Source organism: Argentina anserina, chromosome 7, assembly GCF_933775445.1.
Source record: "Argentina anserina chromosome 7, drPotAnse1.1, whole genome shotgun sequence".
Classification (NCBI taxonomy): domain Eukaryota; kingdom Viridiplantae; phylum Streptophyta; class Magnoliopsida; order Rosales; family Rosaceae; genus Argentina; species Argentina anserina.
In genome coordinates, this window is record NC_065878.1 from 14,294,228 (window position 1) to 14,309,399 (window position 15,172).

A 15,172-nucleotide genomic window follows, 5' to 3' on the forward strand; every position below is an offset into this window, starting at 1 on the left:
TAATGTAAAAAAAAATTGAATAGTGTAAGCAGAAAATGAAAAGACAAAGATCTTCAGGGCTTAGAGGCATTTTATTGAGTAGATTCTTGTAGCCAAGCACAGAGAAAGAAAGAAATGAGTTTGAGTTGTAGGTAACACAAATTCTTCATTCCAAATATCCTCCATTTCTTCTCTGTATTTTCTGTATTTGGTCTCTTCTAATCTCTTCTATTCTCCAACATTCATTTCCATCGTTTCTCCACAATCCAAAACAGTACCAAAAAGAATCCATTTTTACCAAGTCCAACCCTGTTTCATCCTCATTTATTCTACTGCATATTGTTATCAATACGAGTCACTGTGTTTGCCTCCAGCCATTTGGCAAAGTATTGATCTTTGATCTTGTTGATCTTAAAGGCCCAAGAACCATTCTGATTCTTTCCCTGTTTCAAGTTTTCAGATTCTGGGTTTCACTCAATTTCGATTTTCCAGAGATTGGTTTTGATCCTTATTGATTGGATGCTAGTGTTCTTCAGCTCCAACTCTATCACGTGCAAGTTGCAGGATCTGTATATCTTTCTGCTTATATACAAGTTCATGCAAATTTGAGCTTTAATACATGTATATTTCTCGTACTGATACTTCTGTATTGTTCCTATTTAATTTAGCTGTTTGTGAACTGATAAAGAATATTCATTTCTTTAGATTTCAGTTTGATATAGATAATCCATTTGCACTATAGGTTGCATATTAGTTTGTAATCTTGTTCAATTGATATATGTTTAGAACCCAATATCTGATACATAGATTGATGTTAAACATCTAATCCCAGTTGTGATGTTAAGAAACAAAAGATTCTACTTGCCAATAATAGTTCACTTTGAAATTTTTATTGGTGTACCTATTCAGCAAATTCAAATCAAATTTAGTAGTTTTTCCCTTGTTTTTGAGTTTGTGATCCTATTTGTGACATTGAGCTCTTTGTTTATAGGCTTCCATCAGTTCCATGTCAATCTTCTGTGGGGTTCCCATCATTGAGTCTGTATACTGTCTGGCATGTGCTCGTTGGGTGTGGTTAAAATGCCTTTACACGGCAGGCCGTGAGAGTGAAAACTGGGGTCTAGCCACTGCTGAAGAGTTTGAGCCCATCCCTCGCTATTGCCGCCTAATCTTATCTGTTTATGAGGATGATCTTTGCAACCCTATGTTTGCACCTATTGGAGGGTATGGTATTGACCCTGGTTGGGTAGTCCTACGAAAAGACTATGAAGAAACACTTGGCCGAGTTCCTCCTTACATTGTCTATCTTGATCATGATAATTATGATATAGTCTTGGTGGTTAGGGGACTCAATATGGCCAAGGAAAGTGATTATTTAGTAATGCTTGATAACAAACTTGGGCAGACAAAATTTGATGGTGGATATGTCCACAATGGGTTATTGAAGGCAGCAGAGTGGCTGTTTGATGCAGAGTGTGAGTTTCTGAGGGAATTGGTATTGAAAAATCCAGAGTATACCCTGACATTTGTTGGACATTCCCTGGGCTCTGGTGTGGTGGCATTGCTGACTCTGGTAGCGCTTCAGAACAGGAGCAAATTAGGAATTGTTGACAGGAGAAAAATTAGATGCTATGCGACAGCTCCAGCTAGATGTATGTCACTGAATCTGGCCGTGAGATATGCAGATGTTATCAATTCTGTTGTACTCCAGGTAAGATCATCAATTTCCAGTGTAGACTTATGTGCGCATTTCCATATATACTGTTTTATGTATAAATTTTGATCAGCTATGTATTATGGTGGAAACGTAAATTATGGAGACAAGCAAACCTTTTATGAAATGTACGTTCATGAAAGTTCTGATAAGCAGATGGATACAAATATTTCAACCTAGGCAGCCAGCATTCATATAGTCAATGTTTATAACAACAATCAATTTCACTAGAAAGATGTTTTGTTCTAGTGTTCTAATCTAGTTTGTTAATGAACCAGGACGATTTCTTACCTCGGACAACAACTTCTTTATCGGATTTATTCAAATCACTTTTCTGGTACAACACCGTACTTCTGTATTTCACCTTTATTGCATTTGTTATTTCACATGCATATATATTTCATACCATGCCATCTACAGCACATGTACAGCTAAAAGTATGGAAATAACTGAAGAAAAGAATATATTCTGCTGTCCTTTTTTTTTCTCAATCTTCCTTTTGGGGGTAATGGAATATGACGAAGCGAAATTGCATGTTTGCCTCTTAAATCATACTCAGTGATACTAAAACAATTTCAAGAATGTGAGTTAAAATAAGCATTACATCTGGGCATGCAGAGTCTAGGTCTGTGTCTAACAACCATACTCCAAATGGAGTAATGTGGTGATAAGAGCAATTGAAGCAAACTGTTATGCATGAATTGAAGTAGTATAGGATACCACAGTTATGTATCACATTCTATCGATAATATTCAGATGGCACTTGTACATTATCCTGTTGGGATACTTATGCTTGTTGTTTTCCTCAATTTCCACAGTTTGCCATGTGTATTGTGTGTGACGTGCCTGAAGGATACATGCACACTTGAGAGGATGTTTACAGATCCAACGCGACTCTATGCACCTGGTCGACTCTATCACATTGTTGAGCGGAAGCCCTTTAGGTATATTAAGATGCAGCTTTGTAATGATTTGTAGATATTTCTATTGTGTCTATTTTGGTGAAAATTTGATGGAAACACAGCCAATGAGTGGAAGTTTACTGGTTGCAGATTAGGAAGGTTGCCCCCAGTTGTGAGAACAGCAGTTCCTGTCGATGGGAGATTTGAGCAAGTAGTTCTTTCTTGCCATGCTACTACCGACCATGCAATCGTCTGGATTGAGAGGGAATCACAAAAGGCTTTTAATGTGAGTGCTTCCTCTGTTATCGAACTTCTTGTTCAACTTTGTGCAACATTTCCGAACAATCCAGCTCCTCAGTTTATTCCTAATCTTGGAATTGATAAATTAATATCCCAAATCCTCGGCATCAGATAATGATGGAAAGAGATCGAATGATGGATGTGCCACCAAAGCAGAGGATGGAGAGAAAAGAGTCCCTTGTTAGTGCACAAAGCCAGGAGCATGAGGCAGCACTTCGGAAAGCTGTAGCTTTGGAAATCCCTCATGCATTCTCAACTTCACCATACGGAACATTTACACTGAGTGAAAAAGAAGAGGCGGGGAACTCTGGCATATCCAGTGCGGGGAGTCCATCTGAGCCACTAAAGAAAAGGAGTGAAAGTTGGCATGACTTCGTAGAGCGGCTATTCGATGTGGATGAGTCTGGTAACATCATGGTAAAAAAGTCATAACTTGCCGGGAGAAGTATAGAGCGCATGTCCTCTATTGATTGTGAGGTGAGGCAGTACACCAATAGTGAAGTTGTACATGCCATCATCAACTGTACAAAAGCTCAGTGATTCTTACAACGTTTAATAGAAATAAGAAATACTTTCCTGAACATAGTAATTTCTAGGTGCATTCAACATGATTACGAAAATTACAGTACATGGCTCTTTTACATTTCAGTACATCTGGAAGTGGAGGAATAAGGGGATTCTTGAGGAAAACCTCCAATGCCCTTTTTTCATCAAATGAGGGGTCTTTTCTTGAACTGGTCCTGACGTTGGTTAGGTAATAACTCAGATGTTAATGGACCTAAAATCAATAATGGTAACATTGATGCGGAGGCAGAACATAAGGAACCTAGATAAAAGGTTTTCTTATGGCAAAGTCACTGAGGCTGAGACTTGGCGAATGCCCCTTGGTTTGCATATGGCTTATCAGTTGAACACTTAACTAAAATGTAAGGAATTACTTGTGGGCGGGAACAAAATCATCTAGGCATCAGTAGCTGCATTCAAATGAGGTATTGGTTTGTAGAATGAACTATAGCTCACGAGAAGTTATCATGGTCGCATGTGTGCTATTAGTGTAGTTTGGACACTGACATGGCACTATCTACACAAAGCAACCTGCTTCTCAAATCTGAAGTGATTTCCTTGATGACTTGAGACAGTTGAGTGAAGCTCCTACACAGCAAAAACTAGTGTTCTGATTTTTCATTTTTACATTGTGTAGTGTTCTAAGTTAATATTCTTGTTTTGGGTCTTTTAGGCCACCCTGTTACCAAAATAAGTTCAGAAAAGAAGATGCTAGCAGTGACTATGCAAATGACTTACATTAAGATTACTCTTACATATTAATCACGGTTTTTGTCGACTGATTACGGAACAGTTCAATCTCACTGTTAGTCACTGTCCTATCAACTGTGTTAACTTACTAACACTTCAACTAATACACTCATCTGGAATAATGGGAACCCAACATTTCGTGGGCTACGATGAATATCTATACTGAATAGTACACTATCTAGAGAACCTCTTCCTTGAATAGCAATGGCTATCTGGAGTTCTGGACTACATGCAAAACATGGAGGTCAACAACAGCTTCCCCTGCAGCAACAATGAAAGGGTACAACTGATGGCAAGTGTGCACTGATGTAATTCATGTTCTTTGATGTTTGATATATGCTGAATGATTTATATCAGGGAAACTGAAAATAGAAAAGTTGAAAGAGGCCGTACCATGCATTCTCTTAACAAATCTGTCAAATTCCATGAAGTTATGTCTTTCCATCAGAATTGGACTGAGCCTAAGGTAGGTAAAGGATGACAAATGCCTTCCATCTGGATCAGTCAAGGGCTTGGAATTATCCAATATCTTGTTGTACCCGACACGATTATGACATAATAGAGCATTCTCACTAGAAACTGGTATGCAAACATTCCATGCAGCATTCAGTACCTGAAAGGACCGAATGCAATGTTTATTCACTAGGATTCTAACAGCATTCATGCATTTTTTTCAACCTACAATGCATCTTTCACGGCCTGCCAATTTCAACTATAGAGTATTCCATAAGAAACCCATTTCTACTTAATGGAATGCCGAATTTCAAAACTTGGATAAGAAAGGAAAATTTGAAATGAATATCAGAAGGTATTTAGATAATTTGTATGCTTACTTGCCAAAATAAACCCTCGGGATCTCCCAGTGCCTCTTGGAAGTCAATATTCTGGTCTAACATATGCAATTGAGTGCATACGAGGTTTAAAGAAGCTCCATGCTTCTTTAGCATCGTCATAATTGCAGCATAACCATCTCGATTGCATGGATTATAGAAGCCGGCAGTCAACTCAGCAGCATGGCTAGGTGTCTTGTACCACCAGTGGATACCTGATAGCTGCTTAGCAATTAAAATATGGCAAACGACATGATCAAGCCATGACTAGCCAAATAACTTCTAGCATCCAAAGGATTTAAATCAAGTAGATGTCTTCAAAATTCATCTTTCATTCAAGTTCAGATGAACCTAACTGACCTTTGCAGAAATGCAGGTGCCGTCAAACGCTAACTTTGCCAGAGAAAGCACTCGATCACCATGATCAACTAACATCCGAGAGTACCAATTAAGGAAGAACCTGCCATAGTAGCCATCATAATCGCCTCCATCGCAAAAGAAACCGGATTCATGTGGCCGGGAATTATAAGAACCTGCATTATCTGGACCTCTACCCCAGAAGGAGTGACCCCTCACTTCTGCTGCCTTTCTTAGACTTTTCAGCAAATACTGATCGTAACACTGCCAGATTTTAAAAGTTGAATGGTCAAGAAAGCGAATTGCTATTGAGTAATTTGACACTGTCAGTCAATTGATTAAAAGATAACACTAATTCAACAAGTTACCTGAAATTCACCAATGCCTGGATATCGCCAACCATGCTTTACAGTACAAGATGGGAATCGGAGTTCACCACATGGACCTAGTCCAACTTGAATCGTGGAGATAATGCCATCTAGAAAGAACTCATCAAACTCTACACGGAAGCTTCTCATGCAGTCGAAGTATACCTGTATCAGTTTTACATTTAGTTAAATGCAAACATTTTGAGGCTTATCACATAGGACCGGACTGCCCTTTAAAAAATGATGCAATAATATAAAATACAACCATGATACCAATTGCCATTTCATCTACAAAGAGCATGAACAATACCAATTTTAAGACAGACGGCAGTCACACAGATTAGTGTTTTATAAATACATGTGATTGTAATACCTCAACAGCAGTCCGGCCTCTTAAAACTCGTTCCTTGTCTATACCCCATGATAGGCATTCAGGGTTACGTCTTCCTGCTCTATCAGTGAAAAATATGTCAGGATTGCTTCTACCGATTTCAGCCACCCAATGAGGAAGTGTAATACATACATCATCACCCACATTGCCTCCACATTCATGGAATGACATCACAACCTGAAAGAGCAGAGTTGCCAATCGGACCCAGAAAGAAGTACAAGAAGAGTTGACAAAAGTGCCTAAATGAATAATTTATCTTCAGAACTGAAAGTTAGAAGGTGCAATAAACAAGAGCAATGTCCTTCGTCTCAGTCTCAGACCTTGAAAAAGGGCACAGATGACAATGGATACAGTAAAATTACAAAGAGGAACAACTTTTCTATTCAAAAACTGACCTGCAACTTCAGCTTTAGGTCGCGAACCATCTGAAAGAGTCGCCTATATCCAGTCCAGTTATACTCCAGTGGAGCATGACCCTCTACTATTCCCCACCAGCAATCAACCATAACACCATCAACATTAACTGATTTCAATACCCTTAGCTGCTTTAATAAGCCCTCTGGATCAACCAGTTCACACTTCATATTAATGATACCTAGCTGCCACCAAAACGAGAAGACAAGATAAAGAGGCAATTATACTAACACCAAGGCTAAATGCAAACATACAAAAATTTGAAAATTTCGTAGCAGGATATATAGTGCAGAAAAGCAAGGCATTAAGAAATAGAAAACCAAAATTTCCAATAGCAGAACTCACTGGCAGCATAACATAAACTGGAATGTAAGCAGTATTAGCAAAATCACGTTCTGGCAAAGTCTGGGGCATGTCAGCAATCTGCAATAAAGGATTGTAAGAAGCATGAAATACAGCCAGAACATGTGAAGCTAAATTATAAGACAGAGAAATTCAGCCCTTATGTGTCGTCAGTAGATTTCAGTGCAACAGTAATGGACACAGAGAAATTCAGTCCTTATGTGTCGTCAATAGCTCAATGCAGCCAATGCTCAATAAATGTGTTAAATTAAACAACTCTAAAATGTTTGTACCTGCTTGTCCCCAACATTATCCAAGGAGCCACCAATAAGAGGATGGCTCTGTGTTTGATCTCCTCCATCTGCCGTGTTGATTGCTGGAAGATCATAAGGTGATGAACCAGGAATAAAAACACTTTTCATCTGATCTGCATTATGCTCCACAGAGCTTGGATAGCCGGAAGTAACTCCTTCAAGGGAAACTGGATTTTGTTGGGACACCATCTTGGAAGATGATGAAGTGACTGCTGTAGAATTGACAACAGTAGTCCTCAGGCCCTGAAGCAGTTGAAGAGAAAACATTGTGATCTACTATTTTCTTTTTCTGGATTATGTGGACAATGAGAACCACAATAGGTTTATGTCTTCTTCAGCTTCATTTAAGGAGGTCAAGAACCTATCAACATTCACTAACATTTTCCTTGTGTAAGAGAATCATAATGAACATTTTTCTCTGGTGCTTTCATGTTCATATCGCTACCAAAATTTTTCAAAACATCTAATGTAAGCTTATTTATTGAGAGACAAGTACCTGATTGTTTGAAGGATAAGTAGTTCCATCCGGAAGAACAACCCAGCCAGCTTCCCTAGCTAATGCTGCAATTACATCATTGATATCAGCCCTGACTCTGAGATTATAATTCCCATGCCTCCGTAACCCTGCTAAGATCTTAGCAGTAATCGCCCTGCGCTGCCGCTCTCTTAACTTGGTTCTCTCCTTCTCTTCCAATGGTCTACACCTCCTAGCTCCTCCCCCACCAGGCGTTCCCACTTCTTGAATTTGCTGCTGTTGAAACCGGTTATCATCACTATTACTTGTCGCCATCCCTCCATCAACCCCCATCATCATGTGGTTCGCATCAACATTCTTCTCACCATCTTCACCATCATCCCCCTCCCCCTCTTCCTTCACATCCATGTCCATTTCTTCCTCATCATCTTCTTCACTCGTCCCAATCAACCTCTGCATATCTGTCGCCATAATCTCCCTATCCCCCTCAAAACTTACACAATCAACCCTTAAATTACCCTACTTGTATTACCCTCTTCTCATACACCTGATCATTATGCCCAATTCACCAACATAACTCTAAACTTTTCAACCAATGCTTAAACAATCCTGTTGAGTGTATCAAAAATCGTAACTTTAGCCACTAAACCATCCACACTAACTAAAACCAACACTAATTCCAGCTCAAAATAAATTTTTTTTTAAAACAGCTCCAATCAACTAGAATCACAGAAAGAAAAATACTGCATTGACTGGTTTAGAACTAAATGAGTTGACTTTATTGAAAACAAAAAAGAATTTTGACTCACTTTTATACTGTTTATGCTTTTGCTTAAATCTTTTTTTAACTAATCAAGATTCTATTCTCTCTAATTTTCAATCCAATAATTCCAACAAACACAAATTAAGCCTCATAATCAACACAAAACTAAAGCTCACCATTCACCAGAAGCAAAATCTTTTCTGAAATGAATTACCTTCCAAGTTTCAGCTCAGCTCAGATCACCGAAGCTCCAATTTCCGGCGGAATCGACTCCACTCCGGTCACAAGCCTCCTCCGATTCCACTTTCGTAGCTCACAGCGCCTGATTCAAGCTCAATTCCGGCGGCCGGAGACGTCGCGGGGGCCGGTTTCTCGGAAAGGAGCCGGGACCCGGGCAGAGGAGGACGGAGGAGGGCGGAGAGCGTCGGGTCGGGTCGGGGCGGAGGAGGAGGAGAAAGCGTGCGAACAGCGGAGCGGAAGGGTTGAGATTCTCACGCGTGTGGAATTATGGCACACGGATGAGGCGTGTAGTGAAGTCAAGTCACGCGGGTCGGGTGGGGGGGCCTTCACGCCTTAAGCGTGTGGGCCGACACGTGTCGCACGTGCCGGGAGCGTGGTTTGCGTGTGTGGGGGGGGGGGGGGTCTGTGACTGTCGGTTTAAGTTCACGTGAAGTGTACTTGGCTTCGTCGTCCTAGACTCCTAGTTTAGTTCAGTTAGCTAGATTTTACTGACTAAAGAGTCAGTAGGAAAATTTACTGTTTACCAACAGATTATTTACTGTGCTTCTTATTGTTCATCTTCTCATAGGAATGCTATCAAACAGTAAAAATTTCCATTTAGTTGAACGATCTCGATGGATTTAATGCAAGAGAAAGCACTAATCAACAGTATCAACTACATTAGTTTAAACATCCCAGCAGTAGTAAGAGTTCAACCCTTGAAGCAAGCTTGTACCACTTGGGAGAACATTGATATTGATAATTTCTCCTCTCTATATCATATAGTTAATAGATTCATAGCACGTTTATAAGTTTATTCGGTTCTTAAACAACTGTAAGCTAGAGACATGTGTAATGAAGAGTAACGATTATAGTGGAAGCAGGTCATCTAAATTTGGTAGGAGATTAACTGATCGTTGAACAAGTTACCACAATTGGATCAGCTGGTGACCGGACCTGTATAATGCTCTACACTCATTTATTCCTGTATTTCAGTACTATACTACTGTAGATTTGCAGATGAGTCTTCGGTGTGCTCTTCGTTTGAGTTCAACTGATCCGGAGCAGCTTCTCCTGAAATTGCAAGTGTTTCGTAGATGAGAACGGGAATAAATCGAGATCTACACTAAGAGATCAGGCCAACAGAAATACAACAAGCAGTCCGATATATGAGTAATCATGTGATTCATGTCTAGTAGTGACAACTATATCGTTACAGATCAGATGACTCCATTATCAAAAAGGAATGCAGTGACAAAGCAGTGAAAGAAGTACTGCAAGTCTATAATGGATGACCCTCAATATCATCAAAAGACAAAACTTTCTCAAAAGGACGCATGAAACAACATGATATGATACAGAAGCTTCTGCCTGTGCATGTATGTGATCATGATATTGCGCATTTTAACAATACTAGCCCTGTACATGTGGGATGCACGCGTTTTGATCGCACTGATTTGCAAAATTTTATTTGAAATGTATTACTAAAACCTAATCATTTTATGTAATTTTGTTTCATATGAAGAATAATTTTAATGAAACACATTGGTGAAACATTTGTATGTTTACAATATTGTCCTTCTTTCTGTGTGAGGATAAAATTATAGAGGGATAAATTTGGCGGTTCACAATTTGGTGAAATTTTTGGGTGCTCACTTTATAGTAGTAGAGATAGAAGAAGAATAGTACCATGCATTTTCTTGACAAATCGTTCAAATTCCATGAAGTTATGCCTCTCCAGGAGAACTGTGCTTAACCTCAGGTAGGTAAATGCTGACAAATGCCTACCATCTGGATCATTCAAGGGTTTAGCATTTTCCAATATCTTGTTGTAGCCTTCTCTATCATGGCAATTAAGAGCATTCTCACTAGCAACTGGAATGTTAGCATCCCATGCAGCGTTCAGCACCTGAAAACAGTTAAGAAGAATTAAATAAAAGCCTTCACAATTACACTACAGGGTAGAATGCACAGGCTGACGATTTGAAAGCATTTTACATTCAACAAACAAAAGGCACAACCCTTGACTTGGTGTGGCTTGCCCATATCAGTTGTAAAGCTTGAAAGAGTTGTTTGTAGAGAATTACTTACAAATTTCTACAGAGAAAACTGAATACAAGAAGATTGATTATGTAAAACAGACTTAGATACTTTAACATGCCCCCAACAGAGGGAAAGAATAAGGATGCATATCTAGTCCAAACATCAAATAATCCTTCTCAAGTTCTCCTCCCTATGTCTCTACGTTTATAGTTGGTGTTAATTGAAACTCTTATATAAGCCAGGAATTAGTAAGTCATACAGGAGTTTCTGTGCTCCATACCTGCCAAACTAGTCCCTCAGGATCTGCCATTGCTTCTGGAAAGTCCTCCTGCTGGTTTAGTGTCCGCAACTCAACACACGTGAAATTCAAGGCAGCTGCATGCTTTTTAAACATTGCTGCAATTGCAGCATACCCATCACGATTGCATGGATTGTAAAATCCAGCAGTTAATTCGGCAGCATGGCTGGCAGTCTTGTACCACCAATGAATACCTGATAGCTGCTCATAATGCAAATAAAACATCATCACAATAACAAACAAACAAACAAAGCAAAAGAAGAAAAAACACAAAAGTAATTACCAAAAAAATGACTCACCTTTGCAGCAATGCAAGTGCCTTCAAAAGCTAAATTGGCCAGAGAAAGTACACGGTCACCATGATCCACTAACACATGGGAATACCAATTTAGGAAGAATCTGCCGTAGTAGCTATCATAATCACCTCCATCACGGAAAAACCCTGTGTCTTGTGGTTGGGAATTGTAAGAACCTGCATTATCCGGCGCTCTGGCCCAGAAAGAGTGCCCCCTTGCTTCTGCAGCCTTTCTCAGACTTTCCATCAAGTACCGATCATAACACTGTGCTGAACCAGGTTGAATCAGCGATCTATTGAATAGTGTAGAGATGGCAATAAAACGCATAACTGCCTTAGGTCATATCCATGTTAAGTTTACATTTAGAACTAACTATCAGTCTCAGACTCTCAGTTATCTTAAGTGTCAATGTCTTAGCTATACCAGTAACAAAAGGTGGAATGAGCACCATTTAGTCATTTACCTGAAATTCACCAATACCAGGATACTTCCAACCATGCTGTGCTGGATAAGAAGGATACCTTAACTCTCCGCAAGGACCTAACCCAACTTCAATCTCTGAGATTATTCCTTCTGCAAAAAATTCATCAAATTCGACCCTGAAGATTCTCATGTAATCGAAGTAAACCTGCAAAGGTAAATGAACCACAGAGATTGAGTTCTGCATCAAACAGCAGATATGCATCGAGAGTCATTTTTTTATAATAACATAAGAAAGGAAAAGTTCTTAGAATTTAGGAAAGGCTCAAGAATCAAATCTTTCTAAACTAAAAGAAGCCCAAATATATAAATGGAGCAAAGACAGTCCAGGGTAAATCAAAATAGCCAGCATAACATAGAATGCTATACCTCAACAGCAGTCCGGCCTCTTAAGACACGCTCCTTATCAATTCCCCATGATAGGCATTCCACGTTCCGTCGCCCTTCTCTATTGGTAAAATATATATCAGGATTCTTTTGACCAATTTCTGTCACCCAGTGAGGAAGTGGGATATGTACATCATCCCCAACATTGCCTCCGCATTCATGAAATGACATTACAACCTAAAGAAAAGAGCGTAGGACAATAGAATTTTATATACAAAAAAAAAACTATCAGCGAAAATCTTTAAAGGACATCCCTCAAACTGACATACAAATCATTCTAGGTTAGCTTTTTGAAAACCCAAGCAAGACTAGTTAACTATGGAGGAGTGGAATATTTACTAATAACAAGCTCACACCTATAATTACAAATCTATTAATATAAATCGCACAATGTATCGCTTGTGTGTATCAATTCTTCTGAGATAGAAGAAAAGGAAGAACCAAAGAAAAGTTCCAATAAGCCCCCAAAGAGGAAAAATATGTGCTGGTAAAGTATACGACTCACCTGTAACTTAAGATTCAGATCACGCACAATCTGGAAGAGCTTCTTGTAGCCACTCCAATTATACACCTGTGGATTATGCACCTCAACTATCCCCCACCAGCAATCAACCATAACACCATCAACCCCAACAGACTTCAACTCTCTTAGTTGATCCATCAGGACTTCTGGCTCAACTACCTCACTGTTCATATTGATGACACCCAACTGCCAGTTCCAATATGAAACACAAGAAGCACATGTAAATTTAGCCAAGATTACTAATTGAACACCATCAAAACCAAAATAAAGAACTTCAACAGAAATTCTCTACACAAGTTCCATCAACCCAACAATTACATGTAGCAAGCCACATTGTTGATCAAGAGCACATTTTTCAAATATGATTTCATTCTCTTAATCAATGATCCTGATCGTCAACCTAACAATTCAACTAGAGTATTCCTATAACATAATGTCGAATCATCCTACTTTGAAACTGTCAATAAAGATCACACATTAATCTCTAATCTCATTTCATCAATGTTATTGATTGACTACTACAGTTTACAATCTACCAATGAACAATACCAGCAAACATTAGAAAGCTCACCGGTAGCATCACGTATATAGGAACATAAGGAGTCCCAGTAAAATCGCGCTCCTGAACCATTTGTGCCGCCTCTGCAACCTAAATAAAATTCCAAGAATCAGAATTCAAAACCCAACACTGAACACAATCCAATCTTTACTGGCAAAACACCAGAACCCAAAAACAGAGCAATGACATCCTCACCTGCTCGTCACCAACACTGTCCACCACACTCCCCTCCGCACTCACCACCGCCAAGCTCCTATGCTTCCCACCACCCACCACCCACCACCCTCAACCGGCGCGTACCAAACTCCGGCGATCCCCAAAACCCCGGCGAAAACGACTGCTTAGGCACTGTCGTTTTAAACTCATTACTCTGTCTCCAAGGCGTGAAGCAACGAGAGGGTTGAAGTGAGAGCAGTGCCATTTTGGGTTTGATGTTGTGTTCAGTGTAATGGGGAGTGTTGGAGAGAAGTGTTGAGATTGGGTCTGTCCATTTTGACGGAGGAGAGATATACAGGTGGAGAGCGCGGGGGAGACAACCCGTGGGAGAAGGGCGGGGGTTTATGGATCCGAGGTACAGTTGTTTGAGGCTTAAGCTATGAACGGTTCCTTTTCCTCATGGCTTTGGGCGGTGACGGAATGGTCTGTAACAGACCATGATCCGCCGCACACGTAAGGCTGCAAGTGTTAATACATGATGTTAACTCGATACAAAAGTATATACTTTTTTTTTAGGATTATGTATATACTGGCTACATGTAGTTGTAGATTATTTTGGCTTATGTGAAACTTGAATTTTATTTATTTATTAAAATAAATAGTTTTATTAACTAACAGAAAGCACGTACATCATAAGTTGTCATACATCTAAATAAAAAAATGGATAACAAATTCACGGTACAAATCAAATCTTATAATAGGTACATTTATCATAGATTACACACAAATTAATCTAAACTATCAATGATGAACCGAGCAGTTTATTAAACTCTTATGGAAGACACTACCGTCACCTAATACCTTAATTGGTATGCAACAAATAGTATCCACAATAAAATAAGAATGATTCACTCTCATATAGCTTAAGTGAGGGACACTGAGATCTAAGCGGCCCCTTTGTCCTTACTGGTAGAGCTGATCTTTCTTCTAAAAGAGATTGGGAGATTAAGGTGCAGAGCAGGTGGACTAGGCTTTCTTGGACAGTTTTGAGTTCTTGTTCTTGCTCCCCAAAAGTCGACCTATTTTCCCCTTTTTGAAAGATATGAGTGGCTCCTCTAAGGTCCTCCTCAGTCAAGTCCAATGACTCCGCAAGGGTGGCTTTGAATTTTTTTGGCGACGACATCACCGCAAATTCCTTCTCCTCCCTAAATTTCCTCACCTTTAAAGTTGGGCTTGCTGAAAAAATCCCACCCATTCTGTAGCCCAATTTCCCCAGTGGGAAGAAACAGCCTTGGGCTTTCCGGGTCTACTCATCCTTCCGACACTTGCTTCAAATTGTTTATTAAGTGATCCCAAATAGTAGGGGTGGGCACGGGACGGGACGGAGCTCATCCCACGTTCCGTCCCACTCTTTTGAATCGGGACGGAATCGGGACGGGACGAGTGTTTTTAAGAATGCATCACACTCGTGATTAATCCCGGTTGGGACGGGACGGGATCGGGACGGGACGGGACAAATCCCACCTTTTTATGAAGTTAAATAAAAACCAATATTTTTATTTTTTTCATAACAAAGTAACATTTAATAATGAAATTTTAACAAAAAATAATGCATATTATGTTCAAAATATTATAAATTACCATTATTATTTGAGTTGATATAATTTTAGAGTTATTAAGAACATAAACTAGTTTCATTTTGATACAAATATATAAGAATTTTTAAGTTTTCATTAAAGGTGGGACGA

General features: G+C 39.4%; 3 protein-coding genes across 4 annotated transcripts; 1 reads left to right on the top strand and 2 right to left on the bottom strand.

The window, feature by feature from the left end:
* The first annotated feature begins 143 nt into the window (after positions 1–143).
* On the top strand, positions 144–3,540 carry LOC126802767 (uncharacterized). The gene is made up of 6 exons (XM_050530470.1): positions 144–600; positions 971–1,690; positions 1,972–2,030; positions 2,512–2,637; positions 2,746–2,881; positions 3,007–3,540. Exons 2-6 carry the CDS (start codon positions 986–988, stop codon positions 3,325–3,327), a joined length of 1,347 nt encoding a protein of 448 aa, XP_050386427.1. The 5' UTR covers positions 144–600; positions 971–985; the 3' UTR covers positions 3,328–3,540.
* Positions 3,541–4,190: 650 nt separating this feature from the next.
* On the bottom strand, positions 4,191–8,967 carry LOC126802762 (beta-amylase 7). 2 transcript variants are annotated; one of them, XM_050530457.1, is made up of 11 exons: positions 8,678–8,967; positions 7,722–8,309; positions 7,205–7,468; positions 6,915–6,992; positions 6,551–6,754; positions 6,138–6,332; positions 5,765–5,929; positions 5,400–5,660; positions 5,043–5,261; positions 4,603–4,822; positions 4,192–4,470 (listed from the first exon to the last, which is right to left on the bottom strand). In XM_050530457.1, exons 2-11 carry the CDS (start codon positions 8,169–8,171, stop codon positions 4,418–4,420), a joined length of 2,109 nt encoding a protein of 702 aa, XP_050386414.1. In that variant the 5' UTR covers positions 8,172–8,309; positions 8,678–8,967; the 3' UTR covers positions 4,192–4,417. The 2 variants fall into 2 exon arrangements, with proteins under 2 accessions (XP_050386413.1, XP_050386414.1); XM_050530456.1 differs by having other exon boundaries at positions 4,191–4,822.
* Positions 8,968–9,623: 656 nt separating this feature from the next.
* On the bottom strand, positions 9,624–13,790 carry LOC126802764 (beta-amylase 2, chloroplastic). Its single transcript, XM_050530458.1, is given in 10 exon segments — positions 9,624–9,756; positions 10,372–10,591; positions 11,006–11,224; positions 11,323–11,583; positions 11,783–11,947; positions 12,169–12,363; positions 12,692–12,895; positions 13,281–13,358; positions 13,464–13,544; positions 13,546–13,790. Coding segments are annotated over 10 exon segments (1,638 nt in total). The 5' UTR covers positions 13,690–13,790; the 3' UTR covers positions 9,624–9,685.
* Positions 13,791–15,172: the final 1,382 nt, after the last annotated feature.

What these genes read in the sequence shown, in the direction of transcription:
- LOC126802767 (XM_050530470.1), top strand. Translation starts at nt 986, where the DNA reads ATGTCAATCTTCTGTGGGGTTCCCATCATTGAGTCTGTATACTGTCTG. An exon ending in TCAATTCTGTTGTACTCCAG is followed by an intron (nt 1,691 to 1,971) that starts GTAAGATCATCA and finishes TTAATGAACCAG; the next exon opens with GACGATTTCTTACCTCGGAC. An exon ending in TTATTCAAATCACTTTTCTG is followed by an intron (nt 2,031 to 2,511) that starts GTACAACACCGT and finishes CAATTTCCACAG; the next exon opens with TTTGCCATGTGTATTGTGTG.
- LOC126802762 (XM_050530456.1), bottom strand. Translation starts at nt 8,171, where the DNA reads ATGGCGACAGATATGCAGAGGTTGATTGGGACGAGTGAAGAAGATGAT. An exon ending in CTTATCCTTCAAACAATCAG is followed by an intron (nt 7,469 to 7,721) that starts GTACTTGTCTCT and finishes CAACTGCTTCAG; the next exon opens with GGCCTGAGGACTACTGTTGT. An exon ending in GCACCTGCATTTCTGCAAAG is followed by an intron (nt 5,262 to 5,399) that starts GTCAGTTAGGTT and finishes ATTGCTAAGCAG; the next exon opens with CTATCAGGTATCCACTGGTG.